Source organism: Chlorocebus sabaeus, chromosome 6 (assembly GCF_047675955.1).
Source record: "Chlorocebus sabaeus isolate Y175 chromosome 6, mChlSab1.0.hap1, whole genome shotgun sequence".
Classification (NCBI taxonomy): Eukaryota; Metazoa; Chordata; class Mammalia; order Primates; family Cercopithecidae; genus Chlorocebus; species Chlorocebus sabaeus.
This window is the reverse complement of record NC_132909.1, coordinates 10651840-10679563: the sequence shown is the minus strand read 5'-3', so window position 1 is coordinate 10679563 and position 27724 is coordinate 10651840. Positions and strand designations below refer to the sequence as shown.

The window sequence follows — 27724 nt, the reverse complement described above, 5'->3', positions numbered from 1 at the left end:
TTGGCACGAGGGGCTCGAACCAGGTCAGCCTTCCAGGCGTCAGTGCCCAATGCTTGGCATCTACTCACAGAAACCAGGAATGAGGGGCTGGAGGCGGAAACAGCTTGAAGAAAGAGGTAGAGGCCAGGGAGTGAGGACGGTGTCTCCTTTTCCTGGAAGTTGGTAATTCAGGCAGAAGGAAATTGGATGAGCTTCCAGAACACCCGGGGGGCCAGGTGGCCCCGATCCCACCTCCACTGCGGAGACGCGGCCCCTTTAAGGCTCCCGGAAACGGTCCCACAGGACCGGAAGTGACCCTCTTTATTTCTCTGCCTCACGTGGTGCGGGCAGGAAGTGACGCGCGTGGCCCGGGAGCTGCGGACGCAGAGGCCGACGGAGCTGGAGTCGCAGACGCCGCGGGGTCTCCGGGACAGGTGACCGGGGGGAGGGGGCCGGGAGCGCGCCCAGAGAAGGCGGGGCCTGAAGCTCCACGTGGCGGGGAGCACGAACAGGCGTGGGCGGGGTGGGGAGCCGCCGGCGGGGGCGGGGTCGGAGTACTCTGCGGGGGGCGGGGACAGGACGCCCACATGGGAAGCTGGAGGGGCGCTGGCGCGGCTGGCCGTTGGAGGGGGGTGGGTAGGGCCGGGGCGAGGCGGGGCGGGGCCCGAGCCTGGGCCGGCGGCTGTGGGCGGGACCTAAAAGTTGTGGCTGGACTGTGGGCGGGGCCATATGTTGCTTGGACAGCTGTGTGGCGGGGCTCCGATGCCCGGCGGAAGCGCTGTGGGCGGGGCCAGAAAGTTTTGCCCGACTGGAAGTGGGTCCAGATTGTTGGCCGGGACGTTGGGGGCGGACCCAGAGGCTGACGCGTGCCGGGGCGGGGCCACTTTATAGTGGGGAGCCAGGGGGCGGGGCCAGGGAGCTGGCGGGGAATGCTGGGGGTGGAGCCAGAAAGTTTCGTCTGAGCCACAGGCGCGGCCAGAGCGTTGGCGGGGAAGCGGGGAGCTGAGCCAGAACCCTGGGGAAGCCACGGGTGGGGCCAGATGCTGACGTAACGAGGTGTGGGAGGGAGTCAGGGGGCGTGTCCAGGAAGTTGGCCAGGCCAATCGGAGGCGGGGCCAGAGGGTTGACTGGGAAGGCCGGAGGCGGGGCTGGAATAATAATAATAAGAGATGGGAGGGGTGGGTCTGGGCTGTTGCCTTGGAGAAAGTCGGGAGGGGGGCTAGATTAATGGCCCATGGGTTGGGGCGGGGCTAGAGCGGTTTCCAGGATGTCGGGGAAGTGGCCCTAGCATTCCCAGCTGGATTGAGGCTGGAGCTTTGCACAGAAAATCTGGGGCGGGCCTGGGTATTTTTGTCCTTGTTAGGGCTGGTGGAGTATTCAGTGGGGCAAAAAGCCAGTTCCAGGAAGCCTCGCCAGTGAGTTCTGGGCCTGTGTACAGAATCCTTTCGGGGGAGGCGGGAGGCTGTTGAGCTTCCTTAGGGTGCTGAAGACCGGGACTAGGAAGTCCCTGGGGAAGGTGTGGGCTTGGCGTGTTCTCTGAAAACTTGGGCAGCCAATAAGAGTGGGGTTCAGACTTTCTTTGAGAGTGGGATTAGGAATGTTTCTGAACCTTACCTGGCGGAGCTAGAATATTCGCCTGAATATGAGAGGCACCAGGATGAGCACAGGGAGGTGGGTCTGGAACTTTCTTGTGCAGGCTGGTTGGAGGGGTTGTAGTTGGAACTCTCGATAGGGAACCGGGCTGGCACTCATACCACAGGGTATGCAGGCTGGACTAGAATCTGCGTTTGGAGGAGAGCAGTGTTGGATACTTAAGTAGTGGGTGGGGGCCAGAATATCCCCAAGGTGGGTTTCACTAGATTGTTTACATGGGAACTGGGTGAGTCCACAAAGATCATGAAAGGGCTGAGTCTTAATTTCTTTCTTTTTTTTTTTTTGGGACGGAGTCTCGCTCTGTTGCTCAGGCTGGAGTGCAGTGGCGCGATCTCGGCTCACTGCAAGCTCTGCCTTCCCGGGTTCACGCCATTCTGCCTCAGCCTGTAGCCGGGACTACAGGCGCCCGCCACCACGCCCGGCTAATTTTTGTATTTTTAGTAGAGATGGAGTTTCACCGTGTTATCCGGGATAGTCTCGATCTCCTGACCTTGTGATCCGCCCATCTCGGCCTCCCAAAGTGCTGGGATTACAGGCGTGAGCCACCACACCCGGCCTGCCTGGCTAATTTTTTTGTATTTTTTTTTAGTAGAGATGGGGTTTCACCCTGTTAGCCAGTATGGTTTCGATCTCCTGACCTCGTAATCCTCCCGTCTGGGCCTCCCAAAGTGCTGGGATTACAGGCGTGAGCCACCACACCCAGCCCATCTTAATTTCTATGGAGAAGGTAGAGCTGGCAGTTGAAGGGAGGGAGAGTGAGGGCTAGAATTCTCTTGTGGTACAGGTTTTTTTTTGTGTATGGCTATGAGGAGCCCCCAGTATTTTAGAGGACGAAGTAGATTGGGGGCCATTGGCCTTAGTCCTTCTTTTTCCTCTGCCCCCAGGAACCCTCAGTGCTGTGTCTAGATTCTGCAGGGGAGGTTTGCTGGGATCTTGACCCCACCGAGCCAGCGAAATGGTGAGGCTGAAAGTGGGTCTCTAGAATCTCAGTTTTGGGGAAGGGGGCTTGGGAGAATGGGATCCAGGGGGGCAGACTCTCAGACCCCAGGGAAAATCCCTGGTATGGATGGAGGTTTTTCCTTCCATCCCTCAACTGCCTCCCGGTCTCAGGCAGCCACACTCGATTTGAAATCAAAGGAGGAGAAGGATGCTGAGTTGGACAAGAGGATCGAGGCTCTTCGGCGGAAGAATGAGGCCCTCATCCGGCGCTACCAGGTGCCCTAGCCCCGCCCTGGGAGACCCCATCCCCTCTCTTCCCCGCAGTGAGTTTTTCTCACCTCTCCCTTAAAACCTTTTCATAGCTCCCCATCACTGTCAGGATAAAAGCCAAAGGCTTAGCCTGACATCCCTTCTTTCATTCCATTATTCATTCATTCATTCATTTGTTCACAAGTGTTCCCCAAGATCTTTACCATACCAGCCCCGGTGCTGTGTGGTGCTAGGGATACAGCTGTGACTGAGACAGACCCAGGCCTACCCCTCCAGGGTCCACTGTCTAGTCAGGGATGTCCCAGAGTGGACAAGTCTGGAATCAGGAAATCCAGGGGTCTGTGGGAGTCCGGAGGAGGCTCCTGCCCAGCCTTGGGGATATCAGGAAGGGTTTCCTGGAGGAGTGGACTTTGAGGCTTGAGTGGTGAGTAGACAATAACCAGTTGAGAAGGAGAGGGGAACATGTTTCAGGCAGAGAGAACAGTTTGTGCAAATGTTGGAAGCGAGAGAGAGCTTGGAGCTTCAAGTTGGAGGGTTGGTTAGGAGAGAATTGACCTGGGCAGGTCGGCAGGGACTAGGCTGTGCGGGGCCCTGAATGCCACCAGGCTGAGTTTGAACTTTGTCCTGAGGGCGCTGGGGAACCAGGGAGAGCCTTGAGCAGGGGTGGGACCCGTCAGAATAGTTCTTTAGGAAGACGCCTCTGGGTGCTGTGTGGTGGTGGGTGGGAGGAGGTGATACTGGAGCCCAGTGACCGAGGAGGAAGCTGGGGCTGGAACCCTAGTAGGAGAGGAGGTACCTGGCTCAGGGCAGGGCTGTTGAGAGGAACTCAGTTACTAAAGAGCAGTTGGGGGCAGGGGGAGGAAGAGGGAGGATTTAGGACAAGGCCGCTGAGTAGGTGGTGTGGCTGTCCCTGAGATGGGATCTGGGGGGAGGCATGGGTTTCATTTATTCATTCTTCATGAATTCATTCATTTTATAAAAGGCATATTGAATTTCCCTTGTGGGCCAGGCAACGTTCTAGACTTGGGATACATGTCAGTGACATACATCACTGAAAGCGGACCGACATTCCTGTTCCAGGCAGATTCTGCTGTAGTGGAGGAAGCAGACAGTGAGCAAGACGCACACGGTGCTGGGTGCAAATGGGATGAGATCAGAGAGGGTGGCAGGGAGCTGGTTTCCATAGGGTGCTCAGGGAAAGCCTCACCAGAAGGCAGCATTGGAGCAGAGACCTGCAGGAGGTGAGGGGTTGAAAGATCTCTGGGAAAAGTGTTCCTGGCAGAGGGAGCTGCTGGTGCAAAGCCCCCGAGGCAGGTTTGAGCTGGATGTGTTCTGGGAATAGCAAGGAAGCCAGAGTGATCGGGGGGCAGAGGGTGAGAGATGAGGTCAGGGAGGTACCAAGGCCAGACCCCACGGGTCCCACAGGATATGGGGAAGGCTCTTACTCAGAGATGGGCACCACAGGAGCGTTTTGAGTGGGGCAGCAACGTGATGGGGTTTGAGGGATATGAGTGGCCTTCTTGTCCAGAGCCCAGGAGAGAGGCCTGGGCTGGGGCCAGACTTAGTCGGAGATCAGGGGTCTGTGGGAGGCTGTCTGGCGGTCAGGGCACCTGACGCTTCCCTACCCCGGGTGTCTGTTCCTAGGAGATTGAGGAAGACCGTAAGAAAGCTGAACTTGAGGGAGTCGCGGTCACAGCTCCCCGAAAGGGCCGCTCAGTGGAGAAGGAAAATGTGGCAGTGGAGTCGGTGAGCTCATCACTGGGGTTAGGGATCCTGGGGATGGGGAGGGGCAGAGGGTTGAGGCCTGGGACCCAGGAGCCCCCAGCTGTCCTGCACCAGTGGGTGGCCTCCATCCTGGCCGCATGCCTGCCTGCCCCAGTGACTGTATTTTCCCCATCTCCCCTCTTCCAGGAGAAGAACCTGGGTCCTTCCCGGAGGTCTCCTGGGACCCATCGGCCCCCAGGGGCCAGCAAGGGGGGCCGGACTCCTCCACAGCAGGGAGGCCGGGCTGGCATGGGCCGAGCATCGCGCAGCTGGGAGGGAAGTCCTGGGGAGCAGCCTCGAGGAGGAGGAGGAGCTGGGGGCCGTGGCCGGAGGGGCCGGGGCCGGGGTTCCCCTCACCTCTCTGGAGCTGGAGACACCTCAATCTCTGACCGTAAATCTAAGGTAGGAGCTAGGCAGCACCTGGAGCCCTGGCTGAGGTTCTCTGTTGTCTGTTTCTGTCTGTTCCTCCTCTCAAATGCACAGTTGTCCTGTATGTCCATCTTTCGGCATCTGTCTCCGAGTGTCTGCATCTGTCTGTGTTTCTCTCTTCCTTTACCACCTCCTCCTCCTCCTGCTCTCCCTCTTCTTTTTTTTTTTTTTTTTTTTTTTTAAGTACAATTTCCATTTTATTTTTCTCCAGAGAATAGTCTGTCTCAGTCTTTAAGGACTCAGCTCCTTACATGGGTTTTGGTGGGGGACGTGGGGCAGCACCCGCAGGTCTAAATCGGGGAGGGGGTGTTCGGTCCTTGCGGGCTTCACGAGATCGATTCCTGACTACTTTGCTGTGAATTGCACAACTCACACAGTAATGCAGCTTCACATACAGCTTGGGAAGCACATAGGCATCAAAGACGCTCGCTTCAGAAATGTCCCTGACCGCTGCGGCCTCCACTATGTTTCGAATGACGAATTTCTTAATGGCCTTGTCCTTGGGCACGCATCGGGCACAGTTAGTGCAGCGAATAGGCTGCACATGGCCGCGGCCCTTTTTGGCACGACCGTTGTTCCTTCTTTTCTTTGTCATTTTGGACGTACGGACCGACTGCACTCCCTCTTCTATTTCCTCCTGTTCCTTCCCTCTCTCCTCACGCCCAGAGCTCGCATGTTCCTCGTCTCTTTCTCTCCTGCCCATGCTCCCCCTCTTCTCATTCCTCCTCGCCTTCCTTCCCTCCCCTCTCCTGCAACACCTAGTGCTGCGTGTCCTCTGTCGCTCGCTCTTTGTCTCCCTTTTTCTGGCTTTCTGGTGCATGCTTGCCCGCTCATCCTCTGTCCTCACCTCTCCTGCCTTTCTGGCTCTGTGTGTGTCTGGTGGGCTGTCTCTGTCTGGTGTGCTTGTGGGCACAGGCTCTGTGTGGCATTCTGTTTCTGTGTTTGTGTTGGTCCCCGGCTTTGTTTGTGGGGAGCAGTGATCTTACTGTAACTGCCTCACTCACCCATGACGTGCAGGTCAGCGGGGTGTCAGGCGTCTAGCTGAGTGACGGACAGCCCACCATGGACATGGGTTGAACCTGGTTCTGTGAGTTACCTGTCCTTGGGCAGCTCACTTCCCCTGTGAGCTTCTGGTTCTGGCATTTACACGGGAATAAGAAGATTCAAAAATTAGCCGGGCGTGGTGGTGGGCACCTGTCATCCCAGCTACTTGGGAGGTTGAGGCAGGAGGATCATTTGAACCTGGGAGGCGGAGGTCACAGTGAGCTGAGATGGTGCCACTGCACTCCAGTCTGGGTGACAGAGTGAGACTCCATATCAGAAAAAAAAAAGCTGGGTGCGGTGGCTCACACCTGTAATCTCAACACTTCAGGAGGCCAAGGTGGGCAGATCACCTGAAGTCAGGAGTTCGAGACCAGCCTGGCCAACATGGTGAAACCCTGTCTCTACTAAAAATACAAAAAATGAGCCAGGCATGGTGGCACACGCCTGTTATCTCAGCTACTCAGGAGGCTGAGGCAGGAGAAGTGCTTGAACCTGGGAGGCAGAGGTTGCAGTGAGCTGAGATCACGCCGTTGTACGCCAGCCTGGACAACAAGAGTGAAATTCTGTCTCAAAAAAAAAAAAAGAATTAGACTTAAATTGGGCATGCCAAGCTGCTGTCACAGAAAGATGCCAAAAATCTCACGACCTAAGTAGAGTAGGAGTTTTTGTATGCTGAGCCCTGCAGGGAGGTGGGTGGTCCAGGGGGTGAGGCCCTGCTCCATGATGTCACTCAGGGACCCAGGTTCCTGCTTTTTTGTGTTTGAGACGGAGTCTCGCTCTGTTGCCTATGCTAGAGTGCAGTGGCGTGATCTTGGCTCACTGTAAGCTCCACCTCCCAGGTTCACGCCATTCTCCTGCCTCAGCCTCCCAAGTAGCTGGGACTACAGGTGCCTGCCACCACGCCCATCTTATTGTTTTTTTTTTTTTTGTATTTTTAGTAGAGACGAGGTTTCACTCTGTTAGCCCGGATGGTCTCAATCTCCTGACCTTGTGATCCACCTGCCTGGGCCTCCCAAAGTGCTGGTATTACAGGCGTGAGCCACCACCCCCGGCCACGTTTAAAATTTTTTGTAGAGACAGGGTCTTGCTATGTTGCCTAGTCTGGCCTTGAACTCGTGGACTCAAGCAATCCTCCTGCCTTGGCCTCGCAACGTGCTTGGATTAGAGGTTTAAGTCAACATGTCAGCCTGGAGGCTGGTTTTGAACGCAGGCTCCTTCCGTCTAGTATGTACTGAAATTCCAGACCCCCCCATAGGAAAGCCAGTGCAGTATATACTGTGTTGTTTGCATAGACTAGGCCTGACCAACCAGCCTCATAGTTCACTACTGACCCTGAGCACGGAGCATGCTGAGAGCAAATGCTCAGACACCAGCAGACCAGTCCGAGGAGAGGAGCCTCAGGCCTGCTGGGCAGCCCCTCTCCTGCACGGGCGGCCTAATGGTTCTCCCTGAAACTGGGTATCTCTATCTTTATCCCCCCAGGAGTGGGAGGAGCGGCGCAGACAGAACATTGAGAAGATGAACGAGGAGATGGAGAAGATCGCCGAATACGAGCGCAACCAGCGGGTCAGTGGTGCGGGTGTCCCCGTGGCGGGGCCCAGCTCCCTGGGCTGCAGGGAGCCGGTGTCAATCCTCTGCTCTGCTGCCTGCAGGAAGGGGTGCTTGAACCCAACCCGGTGCGGAACTTCCTGGATGATCCCCGGCGACGCAGTGGGCCCCTGGAGGAATCTGAGCGGGACCGCCGGGAGGACAGCCGCCGGCATGGTCGCAACTGGGGGGGCCCTGACTTTGAGCGGGTGCGCTGTGGCCTCGAGCACGAGCGGCAGGTGGGTGCTGGCGGTGAGGACACCCCGGGGCTGTCAGGGCTATGATGGGGACTGCGCAGCAGGAACCAGACAGATCAGGGCCATGGGGCCTCTCCTTTTTTGTGCCGTAGCACAGGACTTTTTTTTTCATTGAGACGGAGTCTTGCTCTGTCACCCATTCTGGAGTGCAGTGGCGCCATCTCGGCTCACTGCAACCTTTACCTCCCGGGTTGAAGCAATTCTTCTGACTCAGCCTCCCAAGTAGCTGAGATTATAGGCGAGTATCACCATGCCTGGCTAATTTTTTCGTATTTTCAGTAGAGATGGGGTTTCACCATGTTGGCCAGGCTGGTCTTCGCAACTCCTGACCTTAAGTAATCTACCTGCCTCGGCCTCCCAAAATGCTGGGATTACAGGTGTGAGCCACCATGCTTGGCCAGGATTTTAATTATTAAGGATTTGTGGTATGTTTTGTTTCCTGCTAAGGCAAATCTCCCCTCATTGTTAATGACATCAGCATTTATGAGGCACCTACCATGTGGCAGGTGCTGTGTGAGGGGTGGGGACCTGACCTAGAAGAGGAGGGAGGGGCAGTGTCCTTGCACTTGGTGGTCGACCCCCAAATTGTTCGTCTGTTGGTTCTTCTGTCAGTACCACGCTGCTCTAGTTGTTACAGCTTTGTGGTATGTTTGAGGGTTTTCTTGTTACTAACAGTATTTTTTTTTTTTTTTTTGAGACGGAGTCTCGCTCTGTCGCCCAGGCTGGAGTGCAGTGGCGCCATCTTGGCTCACTGCAAGCTCCGCCTCCTGGGTTCACACCATTCTCCTGCCTCAGCCTCCTGAGTAGCTGGGAGTAGCCGCATGCCCGGCTAATTTTTTGTATTTTTAGTAGAGATAGGGTTTTACCATGTTAGCCAGGATGGTCTTAATCTCCTGACCTTGTGATCCGCCCGCCTCGGCCTCCCAAAGTGCTGGGATTACAGGCGTGAGCCACCACGCCCAGCGGGATAAGAGTTTTGAGGCAGAGCCCCTTCCTTGATGAGGTTTCTATTGGTGGGAGCTGAGTGAATGAAAATATAGCAAGATGTGAGGTCCTGCCAAGTGTTGTGGAGAAAAATCCAGCAGCTGAGGGGACAGAGGGATGCTACAGATCTGAGAGGGCCTCTCTGAGGAGGTGCCACCTGAGCCTACTTGGTTGTGATCTCTGCCTTGTCACTGCTTCCCTGTGTGACCCTGAGCAAGTGGATGTGCCCTGGGGCTTAGGGGTGGGGGGGGGTGTGGGACAGTGCCCTGACTCCCCCTGGGCTGGGGGGCAGGGCCGCCGAGCTGGCCTGGGCAGTGCTGGAGACATGACGTTGTCCATGACGGGCCGGGAGCGGTCGGAGTACCTGCGCTGGAAGCAGGAGAGGGAGAAGATCGACCAGGAGCGGCTGCAGAGGCACCGCAAACCCACTGGCCAGTGGCGGCGCGAGTGGGACGCCGAGAAGACTGATGGGATGTGAGTCTCCTCCCCACTGCCCTCCCCGTGTGGCACCTTGACCTTGGCCCTGACTTCTAAGTCCTGTGCCTCTCTCTGGTTTCTCCTGCTTTGTATGAGTGAGTGACTGCTATATCCTGAGATGCTGTGGACCAGCTGCCGGAGCTCAGCAGCACGGCAGCATGTGAGAGCACTTCTGTTTTTCTTTTTTTTTTTTTTTTTTTTGGAGACAGAGTCTTGCTCTGCCGCCCAGGCTAGATGGAGTGCAGTGGCGCGATCTCAGCTCACTGAAACCTCTGCCTCCTGGGTTCAAGCAATTCTCCTGCCTTAGCCTCCTGAGCAGCTGGGGTGAGAGGATTTCTTCTGTATGCACGGGTGTGCTGGGCTCATCTGATCCAGGCTGGATGCTAAGCTGTGGGTCCCACTGGGCTTGGCTCCTTGCGGCAGGGTGAACTCATTCTGCGCCAGGGTGTTCATTCTGCTATCCAGGCTGAGGGCAGCAGCTGCCTGGGGAGCGCTTGCCCTGACATGGGCAGATGCACAAGCGGGCACACTTGCCAGTCGTTTTTGCCAGCACACTCCATCTCACTGGGGCAGGGAAGTACGCTCTGCCCACTCCAGTGGATAAGAACACCGGTGGCTGCAGGGATGTCAGTTCCAATGCAGGGAGGGTGTGAAGGCTGTTTAACAGCGATTAGACCTTTGCATCCTCCCGCCAGCCTCTGACCTATCCCCACCAACACAGATTCCTGAACGTCTTTCCATGCCCCACCATCACCTTCTTCTTCTTCTTTTTTTTTTCTTTGGAGATGGAGTCTCGCAGTGTTGCTTGGGCTGGAGTATAGTGATGTGATCTCGGCTCACTGCAACCTCTGCCTCCTGGGTTCAAGCGATTCTCCTGCCTCAGCCTCCCGTGTAGCTGGAATTACAGGTGCCTGCCACCACATCCAACTAATTTTTGTATTTTTGGTAGAGACAGGGTTTCACCATGTTGGCCTGGCTGGTCTTGAACTCCTGACCTCATGATTTGCCCACCTGAATCTCCCAAAGTGCTGAGATTACAGGTGTGAGCCACCGCACCTGGCACCACCACCTTACCCCAGTGGCATTGTTAACCTCAAGTTTGACTCTGTCCCCCGATTCATCAGACTTAAAGCCCTCATCACATCGTCGTCATGGGGACCAACTTCCATAGCCAAGAAGGAGAAGGTTCAGGAAGAGCCAATAAATGGCAGTATTTAAAGATCAGCAACTTTAGGTTTTACCTCATCTCCCATTCTTTCCTGTGTTGAAAGTTTTCATTCACCTATAACTGTGTTTTGGCTTTGGCTAAGGAGAAGGATTTTGTCTGCCCGGTGGTCGGGAAGCATTCTGTTGTGGATTGTGAGCTAAGCCTGTGCAAGTGTGAGAAATATTTTGCTCAGATACTATAGCTGATCTTCCTAAGGAGGAGGCAGCTGGACTTTTGGGGAGATGTTCTCAGTGTTCACAGTGAGAAAGTATTTGTTTTTCTTGTGTGTCCCAAAAACAGTTTGCAACAAGTCTGATTAATAATGTGTGTGTGGGCTGGGTGCAGTGGTTCACGTCTGTAATCCCAGCACTTTGGGAGGCCGAGGCAGGTGGATCATGAGGTCAGGAGATCAAGACCATCCTGGCCAACACGGTGAAACCCCGTCTCTACCAGAAATTCAAAAAATGGCGGGACGCAGTGGCTCCTGCCTGTAATCCCAGGACTTTGGGAGGCCGAGGCGGGCAGATCACGAACGAGGTCAGGAGATGGAGACCATCCTGGCTAACATGGTAATACCCTGTCTCTACTAAAAATACAAAAAATTAGTCAGATGTGGTGGCGGGCGCCTGTAGTCCCAGCTACTCGGGAGGCTAAGGCAGGAGAATGGTGTGAACCCGGGAGGCGGAGCTTGCAGTGAACCGAGATCGTGCCACTGCACTCCAGCCTGGGTGAAACAGCGAGACTCCGTCTCAAAAAAAAAAAAAAAAAAAAAAAAAGTGTGTGTGGGCCAGGCGCAGTGGCTCACGTTTATAATCCCCACAATCCCAGCACGTTAGGAGGCCGAGGCTGGAGGACTGCTTGAACCCAGGAGGTTTGCAGTGAGCCGTTATGATGCCACTGCACTCCAGCCTGGACCACAGAGCAAGACCCTATCTCTAAGAAAAAAAAAAATGCATGGTGTCTTGCTTTCATCAGCATATATTTGAGTCCCCCCTATGTCATAGAAGGTTCTAGGTGATACAGCAGCAAACAAAATATTTCTGCCTTGGTGGAACTAAGAATGTAGTGGGCAAGGTGGGTAATGAAGAGGTCTAATGTCAGGCCCGGAAGGACAATGAAGCAGAGTAAGCAGCCAGGGTGGAGATTAGAATTTTAGACTTAGATAATCTGTGTAATAATAATAATAATAATATTTTCTTTTTTTTTGAGACTGAGTCTTGCTGTGTTGCCCAGGCTAGAGTGCAGTGGTGTGATCTCGCCTCACTGCAAGCTCTGCCTCTCAGGTTCATGCCATTCTCCTGCCTCAGCCTCCCGAATAGCTGGGACTACAGGTGCCTGCCACCACGCTTGGCTAATTTTTTGTATTTTTAGTAGAGACAGGGTTTCACCGTGTTAGCCAGGAGGATCTCTATCTCCTGACCTCATGATCCGCCCACCTCGGCCTCCCAAAGTGCTGGGATTACAGGCGTGAGCCACCTGCGCCCGGCCTAATTTTTGTATTTTTAGTAGACATGGGGTTTCACCCTGGTCTCAAACTCCTGGTCTCAGGTGATCCACCCATCTGGTGTCCCAAAGTGTTGGGATTACAGGTGTGAGCCACCACGCCCGATCCTAATATTGTCTTAGCTGGGGGTTCAGGAAGGCCTCTGAGCGGAGCCCTGAAAGGAGGTTGAGGGAGTGAGCCAGTGAAAAATGTGGGAAGAACGTTTCAGGAGCAGGCGCTAAGGCCCTAAGGCAGGAGCTAGGTGTGGTGGAAGAGCCTGCTTAGCTGGAGAGGCGAGAGAGACTGGTGGGAAAAGTCAGTCAGTTGGGGGTCATGTACTTGGGCAAGGGTCTGTGGTGATTCCCCCAGATTTTTGTTTTGGCGCCCACATTCTGAATCTTTCTGTATTTGTCACTATGCTGTCAAACTTGCCTCTCACCCATCACCTGGTCCTATTTTTTTTTGAGATAGGGTCTCCCTCTGACACCCAGGCTGCAGTACAGTGGCTTGATCATGGCTCACTGCAGCCTTGACCTCCCAGGCTTAAGCAATCCTCCCTCCTCAGCCTCCCTAGTAGCTGGGATTACAGGCGTGCGCCACCACGCCCAGCTAATTTCTGTATTTTTTGTAGAGGTGGGGCTTCACCATGTTCACCAGGCTGGTTTCAACTCCTGGGCTTAAGGGATCTGTCTGCCTCAGCCTCCCAGAGTACTGGGATTACAGGCTTGAGCCACCATGCCCAGCCCTGTCCTACTTCTAGTGACCCCTGTCTGGTTGACCATCTGTCACTGATCCGATTTCTGACCCTGACCTCTCCTATCTTCTTGATCCTCTTGTTACCGTGTTCCCCCAGCTGCCCGCTCATCCGTTATCTTTCCCCAGGTTCAAGGATGGCCCAGTCCCTGCCCATGAACCATCCCACCGCTATGGTGAGTGGGTGCCCTTGGATGAGCCGAGGCTCGGTCTGGGAGTCGGGTGGTGTGTGCCACGCCTTCCCTTTCCGACGATACCTGGGTTCTGTTGCAGATGACCAGGCCTGGGCCCGGCCCCCGAAGCCCCCTACGTTTGGGGAGTTCCTGTCCCAGCGCAGAGCTGAGGCCAGCAGCCGCAGGAGGAGAAAGAGCAGTCGGCCTCAGGCCAAGGCAGCACCCCGGGCCTACAGGTGGGGCATCCCTTCTGTGGGCTTGCATACCTCCAGGACTCTCCACAGGGCGTCCTCTTCTTTGGCTTGCTGTGAAGGTGTGGGTACATCTGTCTGTCCCTGTCTTTGTCTTGGCCCGATCTCGCAGGTCTGTGGTTTGAGGGGCTTGGGATCTGTCTCTTGGTTTTACCTTCATCTGTCCCCTTTCTGCCCTTACCCATCTCCTCTTCTGCCACCTGCCCCGCTATCTTTGACACCTGGGGACACACATCTGCCATTCCCTCAGTGCTCCAACATGCCAGGTGCTCTGGGCAGCTCCTCCCTAGGGAGGGTGGAAGCAGGAAGCCCTTCCTCCTGTCTACTCTCCACCCAGGCATCACCCCTTCCCTTGTTCCCTCTAGTGACCATGATGATCGCTGGGAGACAAAAGAGGGGGCAGCATCCCCAGCCCCTGAGGCTCCACAGCCCACTTCCCCTGTGGAGACATCCACGCAGGTGAGGCTGGGCCGCGGTTCAGGGCATGGGCCTGGGGTGGGGGCTCAGGGCCTGCGCCTTGCCCTGACTTGCTTATGTCCCCAAAGCTACCCAAGATCCCAGCCGCTGCACACCAGCCTCCCGAAGACAAGGGGGAAGAGAACGAGGGGGAAGAGGATGAAGAATGGGAGGACATAAGTGAGGATGAGGAGGAGGAGGAGGAGGAGGAGATCGAGGTGGAAGAAGGTGATGAGGAGGAGGAACCAGCCCAAGACCACCAAGCCCCAGAGGCCGCCCCCACTGGGAGCCCCTGCAGTGAGCAGACCCACGGAGTCCCCTTCAGTCCAGAGGAGCCCCTGCCGGAGCCCCAGGCCCCTGGCACGCCTTCCAGCCCTTTCTCACCACCCAGCGGCCACCAGTCCGTGTCCGATTGGGGTGAAGAGGTGGAGCTGAATTCTCCCCGGACCACCCACCCGGCTGGTGCCCTCTCTCCGGGTGAGGCCTGGCCTTTTGAGACTGCATGAAGCTGGCTGTGTGTGTGTGTGTGTGTGCGCGCGCACAAGTGCGCGTGCCCTGGAGGGGTGTGGCTGATGGGGGACCCTTGGAGGCTGGGCCCTGGGACCCAGTGTGTCCTATAGCCATGGTGGCTGTTGGTTGGGGGATAGCCCATGCTCTTCTGTACGGTCATGCTCTTCTTTGGAATGCCTCCTCCCAGAGCCTGCCCCAGCTCTTCGAGCTCCCTCCCCAATAAAGAGTTCACATCCTCAAATGACATTCCCCCAGGTGTGTCCTTGAACCCCCTTCAACTCCCCCTGGGCCTTCTCTCTTGGGGTAGGGAGATGTCAGGAGGGAAAGGGGGCTTGACCGGGCCTCCCCTTCCCTAGGAGGTGGCCAGTCAGCCCCTGCCTCCCTGGAGAGTGGGCCCAGCCTCCCAGGAACCCAGAAAGCTGAAGAGGAAGGGTCTGAGGCAATTCCAGGTGGGGGAGTGCATGGGGCAGGGGGTGGAGGCTGCTGCTGCTGCTTTCTGTGGGGCTGAGGGGCAGAGGGCTTGGGGGAGTGGGGTGAGTGTGTGTAGGGAGCAGTTGGACCATAGAGGTGAGGCGAAAAGGGTGAGCTGGGATAGGGATTGGAGACGAGCTGGGTGGCAGGGGTGGGGCAAAGGGGCAACTTTATGGGCCAAGCCAATAGGAATTGGGTATGTGGGTGGAGGTTGAAGTGGGGGGTAAGGAAAGGATTAGAATTTTGGAGTGGAGCTCAGGGTTTTGGAAAGCACTGGTTTAAGAGTAATGGGGTGTGGTCAGACACCTTGGCTCATGCCTGTAATCCCAGCACTTAGGGAGGCTGAAGTGGGCAGATCACTTGAGGTCAGGAGTTCCAGACCAGTCTGGCCAAGAAGGTGAAACCCCGTCTTTACTAAAATAAAAAAATTAGCTGGGCGTGGTGGCGTGCGCCTGTAATCCCAGCTGCTTGGGAGGCAGGAGGATCGCTTGAACCTGGGAGGCGGAGGCTGCAGTGAGCAGAGATCGCTCCACTGTACTCCCACCTGGGCGACAGAGCGAGACTCCGTCTGGGGGGGGGGGGGAAAGCGGGGGGTTGGTGTACTAGGGCAGGAGCTAAAGGTGGACTTCGAAATTTGAACTGGCTCGAAAAGGCCAAAAAGATGTGCAAGGGCAGAAAACTGGATTTAACTGTGGCTGGGATTAGAGTTTTGAGGTGCAACCTAGTGGGGCAAATTAGAATAGAGATGCGGACCCCATCAGCATTTTGGGACCGACGAAGTGTGAGCAAGAGGCCGAGCCCCTCTCCACCTACACTTCGTAGGAGTAAGATTTCGAATCTCAGATGGTCTCCCCTCCCCGCAGAGTGGGATTAGGATTTGGGGGGCAGAGCCGAGGAAGGACTGGTTAGAATAGCAGGCGGTGGCGAAGGAAAGGGGAGGACGGATCCTCTAGGACTGGCTTGGTGGAGGTTGGTGAAGGCTGTGAGACGGGGCGGGGGTGGGAGAGGACAGTTTGCAGCGGTGGGTGGCGCGGGGGCCTAGGCGCTCTGTCTTGGGCCACGTGTTGGTCGGGAGACAGAGCGCACCACACCCGCTTTTCCCCGATTGTAAACAGGGTTATGTTGCTGGGGGTGTTTGCTGCTGCGTGGGTCCGCTGAGAGGATTAGTCTAGGCTGTGTAAACCGCTTAGCGCCAAGCCGGCTGTGGCAGGGGCTCGAACGGGCAGGGGGCGTGGCTAGGCGGGGGAGTGGTCCTGGGCCTGGGGGGAGGTAGGAAGACTAATTCCCTCCGCTGACTCAGCCCCTTCTCTCCTCAGAGGCGGGCCCCGAGGGCCAGGAGACGGCGGAGATCACCGACTTCCAGAGGGTGCGTTTCTGCAAGGTGGTGGCGGCCCCTCCGCCGCCGGGGGCCGCTCGCTGACCGCGCCCGCCGGACCGCGGCCTCCGCGCTCTGCACTAACCTCCCATCGCCTCGCTTCTCTGTCCTCTGCTTCTGCCACACTCCAGCCAGGAGAGGGTTAAATGTAAGGGGGGAGGAGCCAGGGTTTGCGAGCCGGGCGGGGCCAGGGCAGTAGTCGGTGCAGGCCCCACCAACGGGGGACGTCGCGGTACCGGGACGGCTGGGACGCTTCCGCGTTAGCCTCCCATGGAGGCCCTGGGCGGCTCGGGTCGAATTTCCCGCCTCCAGGATTGCATCCGAGGCCTGGCAGATAGCCGGTGACTCTTCCGAAGGGCTTGAATTACTCGGGCACCAGCCTTGTCTTATTAAACGCAATGCTTCCGCTCACCCTTGAACTGTGTTTCTGGAGGGGGCAGGCTGGGTCGCTGTGCTTGGCGGGCTTTTCCGTGTTGGAAGAGGCGGGAGGAAGGAGTCTTCCTTCACCCTTCTGATCCGTCTTCCCTCCCCCACCTCCCGCAGGCCTCCCCGAATTCCTGAAGACGCTGCTGGGAGGGGACTGAAGCTTCCCCGCCTTGATGGGGAGGGGGCGTCAGGAGGGGTTTATCTGGATTTCCAGGCTGTCTTCTGTCTTCCCCAGAGCCTAGTCTGGACCCCTTGGCTCTAGAGAGAAGACGGTGGGGGAGGAGCTGGGACAAGGGGCGCGATTGCGGTGAGGGGCGGAGTGGAACCTCGGGGCCTGAGGTGGTGCTGAGCGACCAGGAAAGGGGGCTGAGCGTGTGCTGGAGGCGGCGAGTCCCGCAGCTGCGGGGCCGGAATTCCGACAAGCGGAGTTAGGCGGGGGGCGGGGTCGGCGCGCGCGGGTGGGGATCTTGCCCCGGTCATGGGGCGGGGCCATCCGCGGGGGCGTGGTCGGGGTGCCGCGCGGGAGCCCGCGGAGGAGGAGAGCAGGGACTCCGGCCTAGACTGTGGGAGCCAGAGGGCAGCGCGCGGGGCTTGAGCGCTGGAGTAGACAGTCCGACAGTCAGCGAGAGATACTGGCTGCGGCAGAGGGCGGCGTACGGCTCCAGGCAGGGCTTGAGCGGGACGAGGGGGCCGGCTCCGAGGCGGGGTAGACGCCTGGGCTGGATGAAGTCCGGGTCTGGGAAGAGAACCGGGTTGTGGCAGGAGCAGGCGGTGATAGAGGTGATGGGGCTAAACGCGGGGGCGGGGCTAACACCTCCGCCGGTCGGTGGTTGGGCGGAGGCTGGAGGGGGTGGGCCTAGGATGCGGAGCCGTGTGGGGGCGTGACCATGCTTGGCGGGGGCGGGGTCGGAGGCGGGCGATTTAGAGCGCGGGGCGGTCCTGCGGGATGGGGGCGGGGCCTGGCGGGGGCGGGGCCTGTGCGGGCCGCGGCGCGGAGCCGAGTGGGCTGCGGGGATGCGGGGGACCAGCTGCGTGGGCGGCGGCGCCGAGAGCCCCGGCGGCGCGGGGCTGAGCGAGGGCCCACGGGGACGTTGGCTGCGCTTGGCCCCAGTCTGCGCCTACTTCCTCTGCGTCTCGCTGGCTGCCGTGCTGCTCGCTGTGTACTACGGTCTCATCTGGGTACCCACGCGGTCCCCCGCGGCGCCCGCCGGCCCGCAGCCCAGCGCGCCGTCCCCTCCGTGTGCCTCCCGCCCGGGCGCGCCGCCTGTCCCGGCGCCCGCCGCTGCCTCCGTCTCCTGCCTCCTGGGAGTCCCCAGCGGGCCCCGACCCCAGCTCCAGCTGCCGCTGAGCCGCCGCCGCCGCCGCTACAGCGACCCTGGCCGCCGCCCGAGCCACCAGACAGCCAGAGAGACGCCAGAGGCCGCGGAGGGTCGAGGACCTGGGTAACTCTCCCTTCCACCCCAACCCGCGTCGCCAGCCCTCAAGATCTCTGTGCTCCACATCGAGGATGCACCGTCTCCGGATGGGTCCGGCCTCCTTCCTAGTGACATCGCCCAGCGTCTCTGGAGCTGTCATCCTGCGGAATGGGGGCCCAGGGGGTGTCGGCTCGGGGCCTTGCCTCTTGCAGCTCCTCTGTGATCAGACCAGGTCCTCCACCATCAGGAAGATCCCATCCTGAGCTCTGTCTCCTGCTCCTCCTGCTGTGGGATGCTGAGCACAGAGCCCACAGCCCATCTGCCTTCTCACCTCCCTGAATCTGTGTCCATCTGCAATAAACTACAGCCTCAGCTGCCTCGTGCTGTGTCTGTCCTGTTGTCTGCAGAGATGCCTCCCCTCCCAAGTTTGTGTGGGGAAGACCTTCCTGGGTGTGGCCTTTGTCTCTCTTGTCCCGGGTGGGCTGTTCTCCTTCCTTAAGGCGCTCTTCTCTTTTTGGTTGGAGTAGGGAGAAGAAGCTTAGCAGCAGCAGGGCCTTTGAAGGTCAGACAGTGGGAAGGGCTTCCCAGTTTTTTGTGTGCTTGGAGCAAAGGACAGATGTCTCTGGAGAGAAGCAGAGTGTCTGCCCTCGTGTTACAGCACAGGAGACAAGAGGAGGAGTGGGGTGATTTAGGACAATAGCTGGGGTTCTGGGAATTGCTGTTGGTGTAATTATCATGTCAGGGACAGAGGCTAAATAACTCAGGGATCTCAGTTGGCTGCCGAGAGGGAACGATGCTGGCCCACTTCCTGGGGTCAGAGAGATGAGAGTGGATGGCGGCGGTGGTGGTGTTGCTTCTCAACCTGTCTGGAAATCTCAGAGCCAATCACCAAAGCGCTGTGCTGCCTTGGAAGACCGGTGCAGCCTCTCTGGCCTGCGGCGCTGCTAGGAAACCTAGACCAGGAAACTGAGGTCTAGCTTCTGGGCAAGGAGTCCGAGGTGGGGAGGCCATGTTCCATCCTGGAAGACTGAGGCCTGGCTCTGGGCAGGGCCTGGGATCTGACATGCAAGAAACTGGTCCCTTTCCAGCCTCCCGGCTTGAGCTGGAGTCCTTCCCAGGAGAGTGAAGCTGAGCCTTTTCTCTCACATTGTGGCTCCTGGAGATCTGTGGAGGTGGTTCCTTAGGAAGGTCAGCTGCTCTGCTCACCTCCCCTTACCCCACCACCACTCCCCAGAGCGTGTCTGTGGATAGAAGGGGAATCCAGGAAGCCAGCACCAATTTTTTTTTTTTTTTTTTTTTGAGACGGAGTCTCGCTCTGTCGCCCAGGCTGGAGTGCAGTGGCCGGATCTCTGCTCACTGCAAGCTCCGCCTCCCGGGTGTATGCCATTCTCCTGCCTCAGCCTCCCAAGTAGCTGGGACTACAGGCGCCCGCCACCTCGCCCGGCTAGTTTTTTGTATTTTTTTTCTTTAGTAGAGACGGGGTTTCACCTTTTTAGCCAGGATGGTCTCGATCTCCTGACCTCGTGATCCGCCCGTCTCTGCCTCCCAAAGTGCTGGGATTACAGGCTTGAGGCACCGCGCCCGGCCGCCAGCACTTCTTTATAGTCAGCATAGGTGATAGGGGCACTGACTGAGGCAGGACTATTCGGGTACAAATTCCAGCTCCTCTCATTACAAACTGTGTGACTTTGGGCAGGTCACTCGACTTCTGTGTTTGTTTTCTTTTCTTTTCTTTTCTTTTTTGATATGGAGTCTCGCACTGTTACCCAGGCTGGAGTGCAGTGGCATGATCTCGGCTCACTGCAACCTCCGCCTTCCAGGTTCAAGTGATTCTCCTGCCTCAGCCTCCTGAGTAGCTGGGATTATAGGTGTCTGCCACCACACCCAGCTAATTTTTTTTGTATTTGTATTTTTTATTATTTTATTTTTATTTTTATTTTGAGAGAAGTCTCACTCTTGTCTCCCACGCTTGAGTGCAATGGCTCGATCTCTGCTCACTGCAACTTCCACCTCCCGGGTTCAAACAGTTCTCCTGCCTCTGCCCTTCGAGTAGCTGGAAATAAGGCCCCTGCCACCATGCCTGGCTAATTTTTGTACTTTTTAGTAGAGACGGAGTTTCACCATGTTGGCCAGGCTTGTCTTGAACTCCTGACCTCAGGTGATCCGCCTGCCTTGGCCTCCCAAAGTGCTGGGATTATAGGTGTGAGCCACCGCACCCGGCTTTTTTTGGTATTTTTAGTAGAGACAGGGTTTCACCATGTTGGCCAGGCTAGTCTCAAACTCCTGACCTTGTGATTCGCCTGCCTGGGCCTCCCAAAATTCTGGGATTACAGGCGTGAGCCACCGTGCCTGGCCTATGTTTCTTTTTTTAAAAAAGTTTGTTTATATAAATTTTTTGAGACGAAGTCTTGCTCTATTGCCCAGGCTGGAGTGCAGTGGCATGATCTCTGCTCACTGCAACCTCTTCCTCCCGGGTTCAAGTGATTCTTCTGCCTCAGCCTCCCGAGTAACTGGGATTACAGGTGCCTGCCACCCCATCCGGCTAATTTTTGTGTTTTTAGTAGAGACGAGGTTTTGTCATGTTGGTCAGGTTGGTCTCAAACTCCTGACCTAAGGTGATTCGCCCACCTTGGCCTCCCGAAGTGTTGGGATTATAGGTGTGAGCCACTGCGCCCAGCCTTAAAATTTATTTGAATTTAAAAAAATTTTTTTTTTTTTTAATAGAAATGGGGTCTCACACTATGTTAGCCAGGGTGGTCTTGAACTCCTGGGCTTAAGTGATCTTCCTGCCTTGGCTTCCCAAAGCCCTGGGATTATAGGCGTGAGCCACTGTGCCTGGCCCTGCCTCTGTAGTTCTGTAGAATGAAGATGCTAATGGTACTTGCTTCGTAGACTTGCTCTGAGGAATAAATAAACTGGTGATCTCAAGCCCTGAGAATGATGTCACATGTTCTCTATCTCCACCACTTCTGTCCCTCAGAGTTTAAAAGCCCCAGCTGGGATCCTCTGGGGATAGCAAGTCAGTCCAAAGCCCTGGCCACCAGCAAATGGTGAGTTTGAGGGGGGAGTCTCTCCATTTCGGTTCCCACTGGCCCCCCTCTCTCTGGTTTTCGTCTCTCTTCTCCCAGCCCCATTTTTTTCCTACTCTTTCATTTCCTTGTTTCTGTGTGTCCTGGCTCTTTTCTCTTTCTGTGTTTGTCTCTCTGCATGTCAATCTTTCTGTGTCCTGTGTGTCTCTCTGGTGTTTCTTGGTATTGTTTCTCTCTCCCACTCTCTATCTCTCTGACTCATTCTGTCGCCTCCCTATTGCTCTTTGTCCCCAGCTCGTTCTCTCTCTTTTTTTCTTTTTTTTTTTGGAGATGGAGTCTTGCTCTGTCAACCAGGCTGGAATGCAGTGGCGCTGGGATTACAGGCACGCACCACCACGCCTGGCTGATTTTTGTATTTTTAGTAGAGAGAGGGTTTCACCAGGTTGGCCAGGCTGGTCTTGAACTCCTGATCTCAAGTGAGCTGTCCGCCTCAGCCTCCCAAAGTGCTGGGATTACAGGCGTGAGCTGCTGTGCCCAGCCCCAGCTCATTTTCTTTCTTCTCTCCTCCACACTTATCTCACTCCAACACGTTCTTCCACCTTGGTCCCCTTCCCCTGCCCCCGTGCCCCACAGCTTCCAGTTCCCTAGTCGCAGTGTCTCCTGTCTCCTTCCCTTTATCTCTTCCTTTTCTCCTCCTGTTTCTCTTTTGATCTCCATTGTTTAATCTTTCTTTTAACAAATATTTTTTGAGTCCGGGCACAGTGGTTCTTGCCTGTAATCCCAGCATTTTGGGAGGCCAAAGCCGAAGGATCACTTGAGGCCAGAAATTAGAGACCAGCCTGTGTAACACAGCAAGACTTCATCTCGACAAAAAATTAAAAAATTAGCTGGGTGTGGTGGTGCATACCTGTAATCCCAACCAGGGATTACAACTCAGGAGACTGAGAGGAGAGGATTGCTTGAGTCCAGCAGGTCAAGGCTGCAGTGAGCTATGGCTGCACTGCTGCACCCCAGCCTGGGAAACATCAAGACTCTGTCTCTAAAAAACTAAAAAAACAACCCCCTCAAAACCCACAATTATTTTTCAAACATCTGCTGTGTGCCAAAGCTTATTTTAAACACTGGAGACCCAGGAGTGAATAAAACAGGCAAAAATTCCTGCTCTCGGCTGGGCATGGTGGCTCATGCCTGTAACCCCAGCACTTTGGGAGGCCAAAGCAGGAGGATCACTTGAGGTCATGAGTTTGAGACCATCCTGGACAACACAGTGAGATCCTGTCTGTACAAAAAATACAAAAATTAGCCGGGCATGATGGTGCTTGCCTTGTACTCCCAGCTACTCGGGAGGCTGAGGTGAGAGAATTGCTTCCTGGGAGGTCAAGGTTGCACTGACCTGTGACTGCACCACCGCACTCCAGCCTGGGCAAGAGAGCAAGACCCTGTCTCAGAAAAATTCCTGCTCTCAATGGAACCGAATATTAGTGGGGACACAGACAAGAAATACGACTAATGGCCGGGCGAGGTGGCTCACACCTGTAATCCCAGCATCTACTTGGGAGGCTGAGGCAGGAGAATTGCTTGAATCCAGGATGGGGAGGTTGCAGTGAGCCGAGATCGCACCACTGCACTCCAGCCTGGGTGACAGAGTGAGACTCTGTCTCAAAAAAAAAAAAAAAAAAAAAATTCCTGCTCTTAATGAAACTACATATTAGTGGGGACAAAGACAAGAAAAGTCATTAATAACTTTGAGTGAAAGCAGTGTAAGGGTGATGGGGATGTTGGAGGGGCTGGTTACTGGGTAGAAGTCCAAGGCAGGTGAGGACGAGGCTGGCAGGTCTCTGGTGGCTGAGGGAACAGTAAGTGCAAAAGCCTTGAGGATGGTGTGCCTGGCTTGTTCAAGGAACAGCAAAGAGGCCAGAGTGGCTGAAGCAAGAGGGAGTAGGGGAGAGCAAGAGGAGGAGGTGAGGCAAAAGAGGACAGGCAGCTTGATCAGGGCCTCATGAGCAGTGGCTCACCCCTGTAAACCCAGCACTTTGGGAGGCTGAGGTGGGTGAATCATGAGGTCAAGACATATAAACACACACACACATATACATACACACACACACATGTACAGATTTTGTTTGGTGGTTCCTCCATAAATTAAACACAGATTGTCAGGCGGGTCATGGTAACTCACGCCTGTAATCTCTTACAATTTCGGAGGCCAAGACGGGAGGATCACTTGAGTCCTGGAATTCAAAACCAGCCTGGACAACATAGGGAGATCCCGGCTCCACAAAAAATTAAAAATTAGGCAGGCATGGTGGCGCACACCTGTAGTCTCAGCTCCTTGGGAGGCTGAGGCAGGAGGATCGTTTGAGCCCAGGAGTTGGAAGCTGCAGTGAGCTATTATTGCATCACTGAACTCCAGCCTGGGCAACAGAGTGAGTCTCTTCCAAAAACAAGAAAAAAAAAAAATTCAAACAAAATATTGTACATGCATGTTCATAGCAGCACTATTCGCAATAGCCAGAAGGTGAAGCAACCCTAATGTCCATCAACAAATGAATGGATAAACAAAATGTGCAAAATGTAGCCTATCCATACAATGGAATTTTTTTTTTTTCCAAGACGGAGTCTTGCTCTGTTACCCAGGCTGGAGTGCAGTGGTGTGATCTCAGTTCACTGCAACCTCCACCTCCTGGTTCAAGCGATTCTCCTGTCTCAGCCTCACAAGTAGCTGGGATTACAGGTGTGCACTACCACACCCAGCTAATTTTTGTGTTTTTAGTAGAGACGGGGTCTCGCTATGTTGGCCAGGCTGGTCTCGAACTCCTGACCTCAGGTGATCCACCCCCCTCGGCCTCCCAAAGTGCTGAGATCACAGGCGTGAGCCACCACGCCCACCATGCCCAGCCCTGAATAGTCACATTTTTTGCTGCAAAAATACTACCACATCTGATGGGAGAGAAGGGGGCGCCTGCATCAGGCCTCTGAGAGTGTTACATAATGTATGGTATTCGCTCAAAATTGCCTTTCTAAAATTGGAACAATTCTGAGTTCTGCAACTCATCTGTCCCCAAGGACTTCTGCTAAGGGCTTGTGGACCTGTAATTTGGCCTGCTGCCAAACCTAGATTCATCTTAATTATTTGCTCAACATTTATTTAATGGCTCAGGGAAAAAACTAACTCTCTGTTACAATTTTTTAAAAGTAGAGAATGACGTTCATTTAGTAAGTTCCCATTGTCAATGACATGCTATTTTTAGCATTGTGTAGTTATGCGAATGTGTGTGTTTGTGATGGCTTGGATGAGTGTGTCTGTGTGTGAGGGTGTGTTTTTGTGTGACAGTCTGAGTGTGCATGTGTGAGTCTGTGTGAGTGTGTGAATGTGTGTGTTTGATTGTTTCAGTGTGTGTGTGATTGGGTGTATAAAAATGTGTTTGTAATCCCAGCACTTTGGGAGGCTGAGACGTGCGGATCACGAGGTCAGGAGATCGAGACCATCCTGGCTAACACAGTGAAACCCCGTCTCTACTAAAAAATACAAAAAACTAGCCGGGCGAGGTGGCGGGCGCCTGTAGTCTCAGCTACTCGGGAGGCTGAGGCAGGAGAATGGTGTAAACCCGGGAGGCGGAGCTTGCAGTGAGCTGAGATCCAGCCACTGCACTCCAGCCTGGGCGACAGAGCGAGACTCCGTCTCAAAAAAAATAAAAAAATAAAAAAATAAAGGTGTGTTTGCTCCTCTAATAGCAGCACTTTGGGAAGCCGAGGTGAGAGGATTGCTTCAGCTCGAGTTCAAGACCAGTCTGGGCAACACAGCAAGACCCCATTTCTACAAAACATTAAAAGATTAGCGGGGTGCGGTGGCATGCACCTGTGGTCCCAGCTACTCTCCGAGGCTGAAGCAGGAGGATCTCTTGAGCCTAGGAGGTCAAGACTGCAGTGAACTATAATAGCACCGCTACACTCCAGCCTGGGCGGCGACAGAGCAAGATCCTGTGTCCAAAAAAAAAAAAAAAAGGTATCATGCATGTCTAGTTGAGTCTGTGTGTGATTGTACACTGAGTGTGACTGTGGGTCTGTGTGTGTGTGCGTGTGTGAGAACGTGCATGAGAAGAGGCGTGGTGCAGGGTTTAAAGTTTATATATTGAAAGAAAGTTCTTATTTCAGGCGACATCTGTGCCCTCCGCAATTAGAAAATCAGCGGACTCCACAAAATCAGCCAATATTGTGCGGTCAAGCAATACCTTTTATGTCCACTAGAGGCCGCCTGTCTGCTTTGAGCAGAGGAAACTAATCTGTATTTTTGCATTTAGTTGCTGGGAGTTTGCAGACACTTACAGAGATGTGGGAGGTAGGAGTGTGGGGATGAGAGGTGGAGGTGTGTGTGTGTGTGTGTAGTTTAGTCATTGCCTTACTCACCTCAGCTGTATATAGAGCAGCCATCCTCAAACTTACTGGTCTCAAGACTCTTTCATTCTTTTTTAAAACAAGGTCTTGCCCTATTGCCCAGACTGGAGTGTAGTGGCCTGATCATGGTTTACTGCAGCCTTGAACTCCTGGGCTCAAGCGATCCTCCCATTTCAGCCTCCCAAGTAGCTGGGACCACAGTCATGCACCACTATGTCTGGCTAATTTTTAAAACATTTAGTAGAGATGGGGGTCTTGCTGTGTTGCCCGGACTGGTCTTGAACTCCTGGACTGAAGCCATCCACCTGTCCCAAAGTGCTGGGATTGCAGGTGTGAGCCACCACACCTGGGTGAGATGAATACTATTATAAAAGGGCAAGTTCAGCCCCCTTTTGCCTCTTTGCCCTTCTACTCTCTTGAATTGCTTGAACCCAAGAGGTGGAGGTTGCCGTTAGCGGAGATTGCGCCACTGCACTCCAGCCTGAGCGATAGTCTCAAAAACCAAAAACAACAACAGCAAAAAGGCACTAATTCCAAAAGGCCCCGCTTTCCAAGTATCGTGGCGAACTCCGTTTCTACTAAAAATACAAAAATTAGCTGAGCATGGTGGCGGGCACCTGTAATCCCAGCTACTCAGGAGGTTGAGGGAAGGGAATCGCTTGAACCTGGGAGGCAGACGTTGCAGTGAGCCAAGATCATGCCATTGCACTCCAGCCTGGATAACAAAAGCAAAACTCCGTCTCAAAAAAAATTAAAAAATAAAATAAAATAAAATAAATAAACAAACAATCTGGATATGACTTCTTCAAAGGTCTGGCCTCAAAATGTTTTTTGACCTTTAGCCAACTTCTCTCTCTCTCGCTCTCTCTCTCTCTCTCTATATATATATATATATAGCCAGCCTATATAAATATTATCAAGATTATCAAGATTTCTTTGGGCTGGATGTTGTGGCTCTTGCCTGTAATCCCAGCACTTTGGGAGGTGGAAGTGGGAGGATGGCTTGAGCCTAGGAGTTTGAGACCAGCGTGACCAAAATAGTAAGACCCCATGTGTACTTCTTTTAACCAAATTTGTATTTTGTTAATAAAGAATATTTCTGGCCAGGTGTGTGGGCTCACGCCTGTAATCCTATCATTTTGGGAGGCCGAGGTGGGCATATCACCTGAGGTCAGGAGTTTGAGACCAGCCTGGCCAACATGGCAAAACCCTGTCTCTATTAAAAATACAAAATTACCTGGGCGTGGTGGCAGGCACCTGAAATCCCAGCTACTTGGGAGGCTGAGGCAGGAGAATCAGTTGAATCCGGGAGGCGGAGGTTGCAGTGAGCCGAGATTGCACCACTACACTCCAGCCTGGGAAACAGAATAAGACTCCATCTCCAAAAAAAAAAAAAAAAAAAATTGTTTGGAAATTCTTCCCATCTCAAACCAAGTGAGAGAAAGTTCTAGAAAACTTGGCATGTTTTCCCTGGAGTTTGGAGGACATGATGACAGCATTGTAGAGATCTGATAATTTTTTTTTTTTAATGAAATCTCACTCTGTCGCCCAGGCTGGAGTGCAATGGCATGATTTTGGTTCACTGCAACCTCTGTCTCCTGGGTTCAAGCGATTCTTCTGCCTCAGCCTCCTGAGTAGCTGGAATTACAGTTGCCTGCCACCACGCCCGGCTAATTTTTTGTATTTTTAATAGAGATGGGGTTTCTCCATGTTGGTTAGGCAGGCCTGGAACTCCCGACCTCAGGTGATCCGCCCGCCTCGGCCTCCCAAAGTGCTGGGACTGCAGGCGTGAGCCACCGCACCCAGTCCTGCTTTTTTATTAAAAGGAAGCTGTCTCTGAAGTGTCAGACCAGTAAAGGGTCTCGTAAGTCTCCAAAGGTTCAGAAATTGTGGTTGTGCTCCATGAACACAACCTTCAGTGAGAAGCCTTTTATTCAGATTGTCCATCTGTCATGGTAATTTGTTACCCTGGTCCTAAAGTTGTGATTGAAATTGAGTTTTTCCTTTAAGGCTGTACTGGGCATTTGTCACTTTCAGTTGCCCTGGCAACAGCACACCCTCCCTACACTGAATAATACTGATGGTATAAAAAAACACGTGCGGCTGGGTGCGGTGGCTCATGAGCGGACATGGTGAAACCCCATCTCTACCAGAAATACAAGAAATTAGCCCGGTGTGGTGGCACGTGCCTGCAGTCCCAGCTACTTGGGAGGCTGAGGCAGGAGAATCGCTTGAACCCGGGAGGCAGAGGCTGCAGTGAGCCGAGATGGCACCACTGCACTCCATCCTGGGCGACAGAGCAAGACTCTGTGTCAAAAAAACCCAAAAAACAAAAAAACATGCAAATAAAGTAAAAAGTGATAGGTGGGAAGGCCACCTGTCAGCTGTTGAGCTCTA

At 54.6% G+C, this 27724-nt stretch overlaps 3 protein-coding genes across 7 annotated transcripts; 2 read left to right on the top strand and 1 right to left on the bottom strand.

The window, feature by feature from the left end:
* The first annotated feature begins 289 nt into the window (after positions 1-289).
* On the top strand, positions 290-17314 carry CCDC9 (coiled-coil domain containing 9). 5 transcript variants are annotated; one of them, XM_007997340.3, is made up of 15 exons: positions 290-413; positions 2517-2590; positions 2743-2847; positions 4486-4587; positions 4753-5007; positions 7561-7644; positions 7731-7904; positions 9199-9380; positions 12956-13002; positions 13100-13235; positions 13616-13709; positions 13796-14183; positions 14573-14665; positions 16004-16053; positions 16606-17314. In XM_007997340.3, exons 2-15 carry the CDS (start codon positions 2588-2590, stop codon positions 16621-16623), a joined length of 1731 nt encoding a protein of 576 aa, XP_007995531.3. In that variant the 5' UTR covers positions 290-413; positions 2517-2587; the 3' UTR covers positions 16624-17314. The 5 variants fall into 5 exon arrangements, with proteins under 5 accessions (XP_007995531.3, XP_007995535.3, XP_007995537.3 ...); XM_007997341.3 differs by lacking the exon at positions 290-413 and adding an exon at positions 1234-1394; XM_007997342.3 differs by lacking the exon at positions 290-413 and adding an exon at positions 1425-1650.
* LOC103234934 (small ribosomal subunit protein eS26) lies at positions 5250-5663 on the bottom strand. Its single transcript, XM_007997338.3, has one exon. The coding sequence runs from the start codon at positions 5627-5629 to the stop codon at positions 5282-5284; it is 348 nt and encodes a 115-aa protein (XP_007995529.3). The 5' UTR covers positions 5630-5663; the 3' UTR covers positions 5250-5281.
* Positions 17315-17445: 131 nt separating the features above from the next.
* Positions 17446-18280, top strand: INAFM1 (InaF motif containing 1). The gene has a single exon (XM_073016255.1). It carries the CDS (start codon positions 17503-17505, stop codon positions 17932-17934), a length of 432 nt encoding a protein of 143 aa, XP_072872356.1. The 5' UTR covers positions 17446-17502; the 3' UTR covers positions 17935-18280.
* The last annotated feature ends 9444 nt before the right edge of the window (positions 18281-27724 follow it).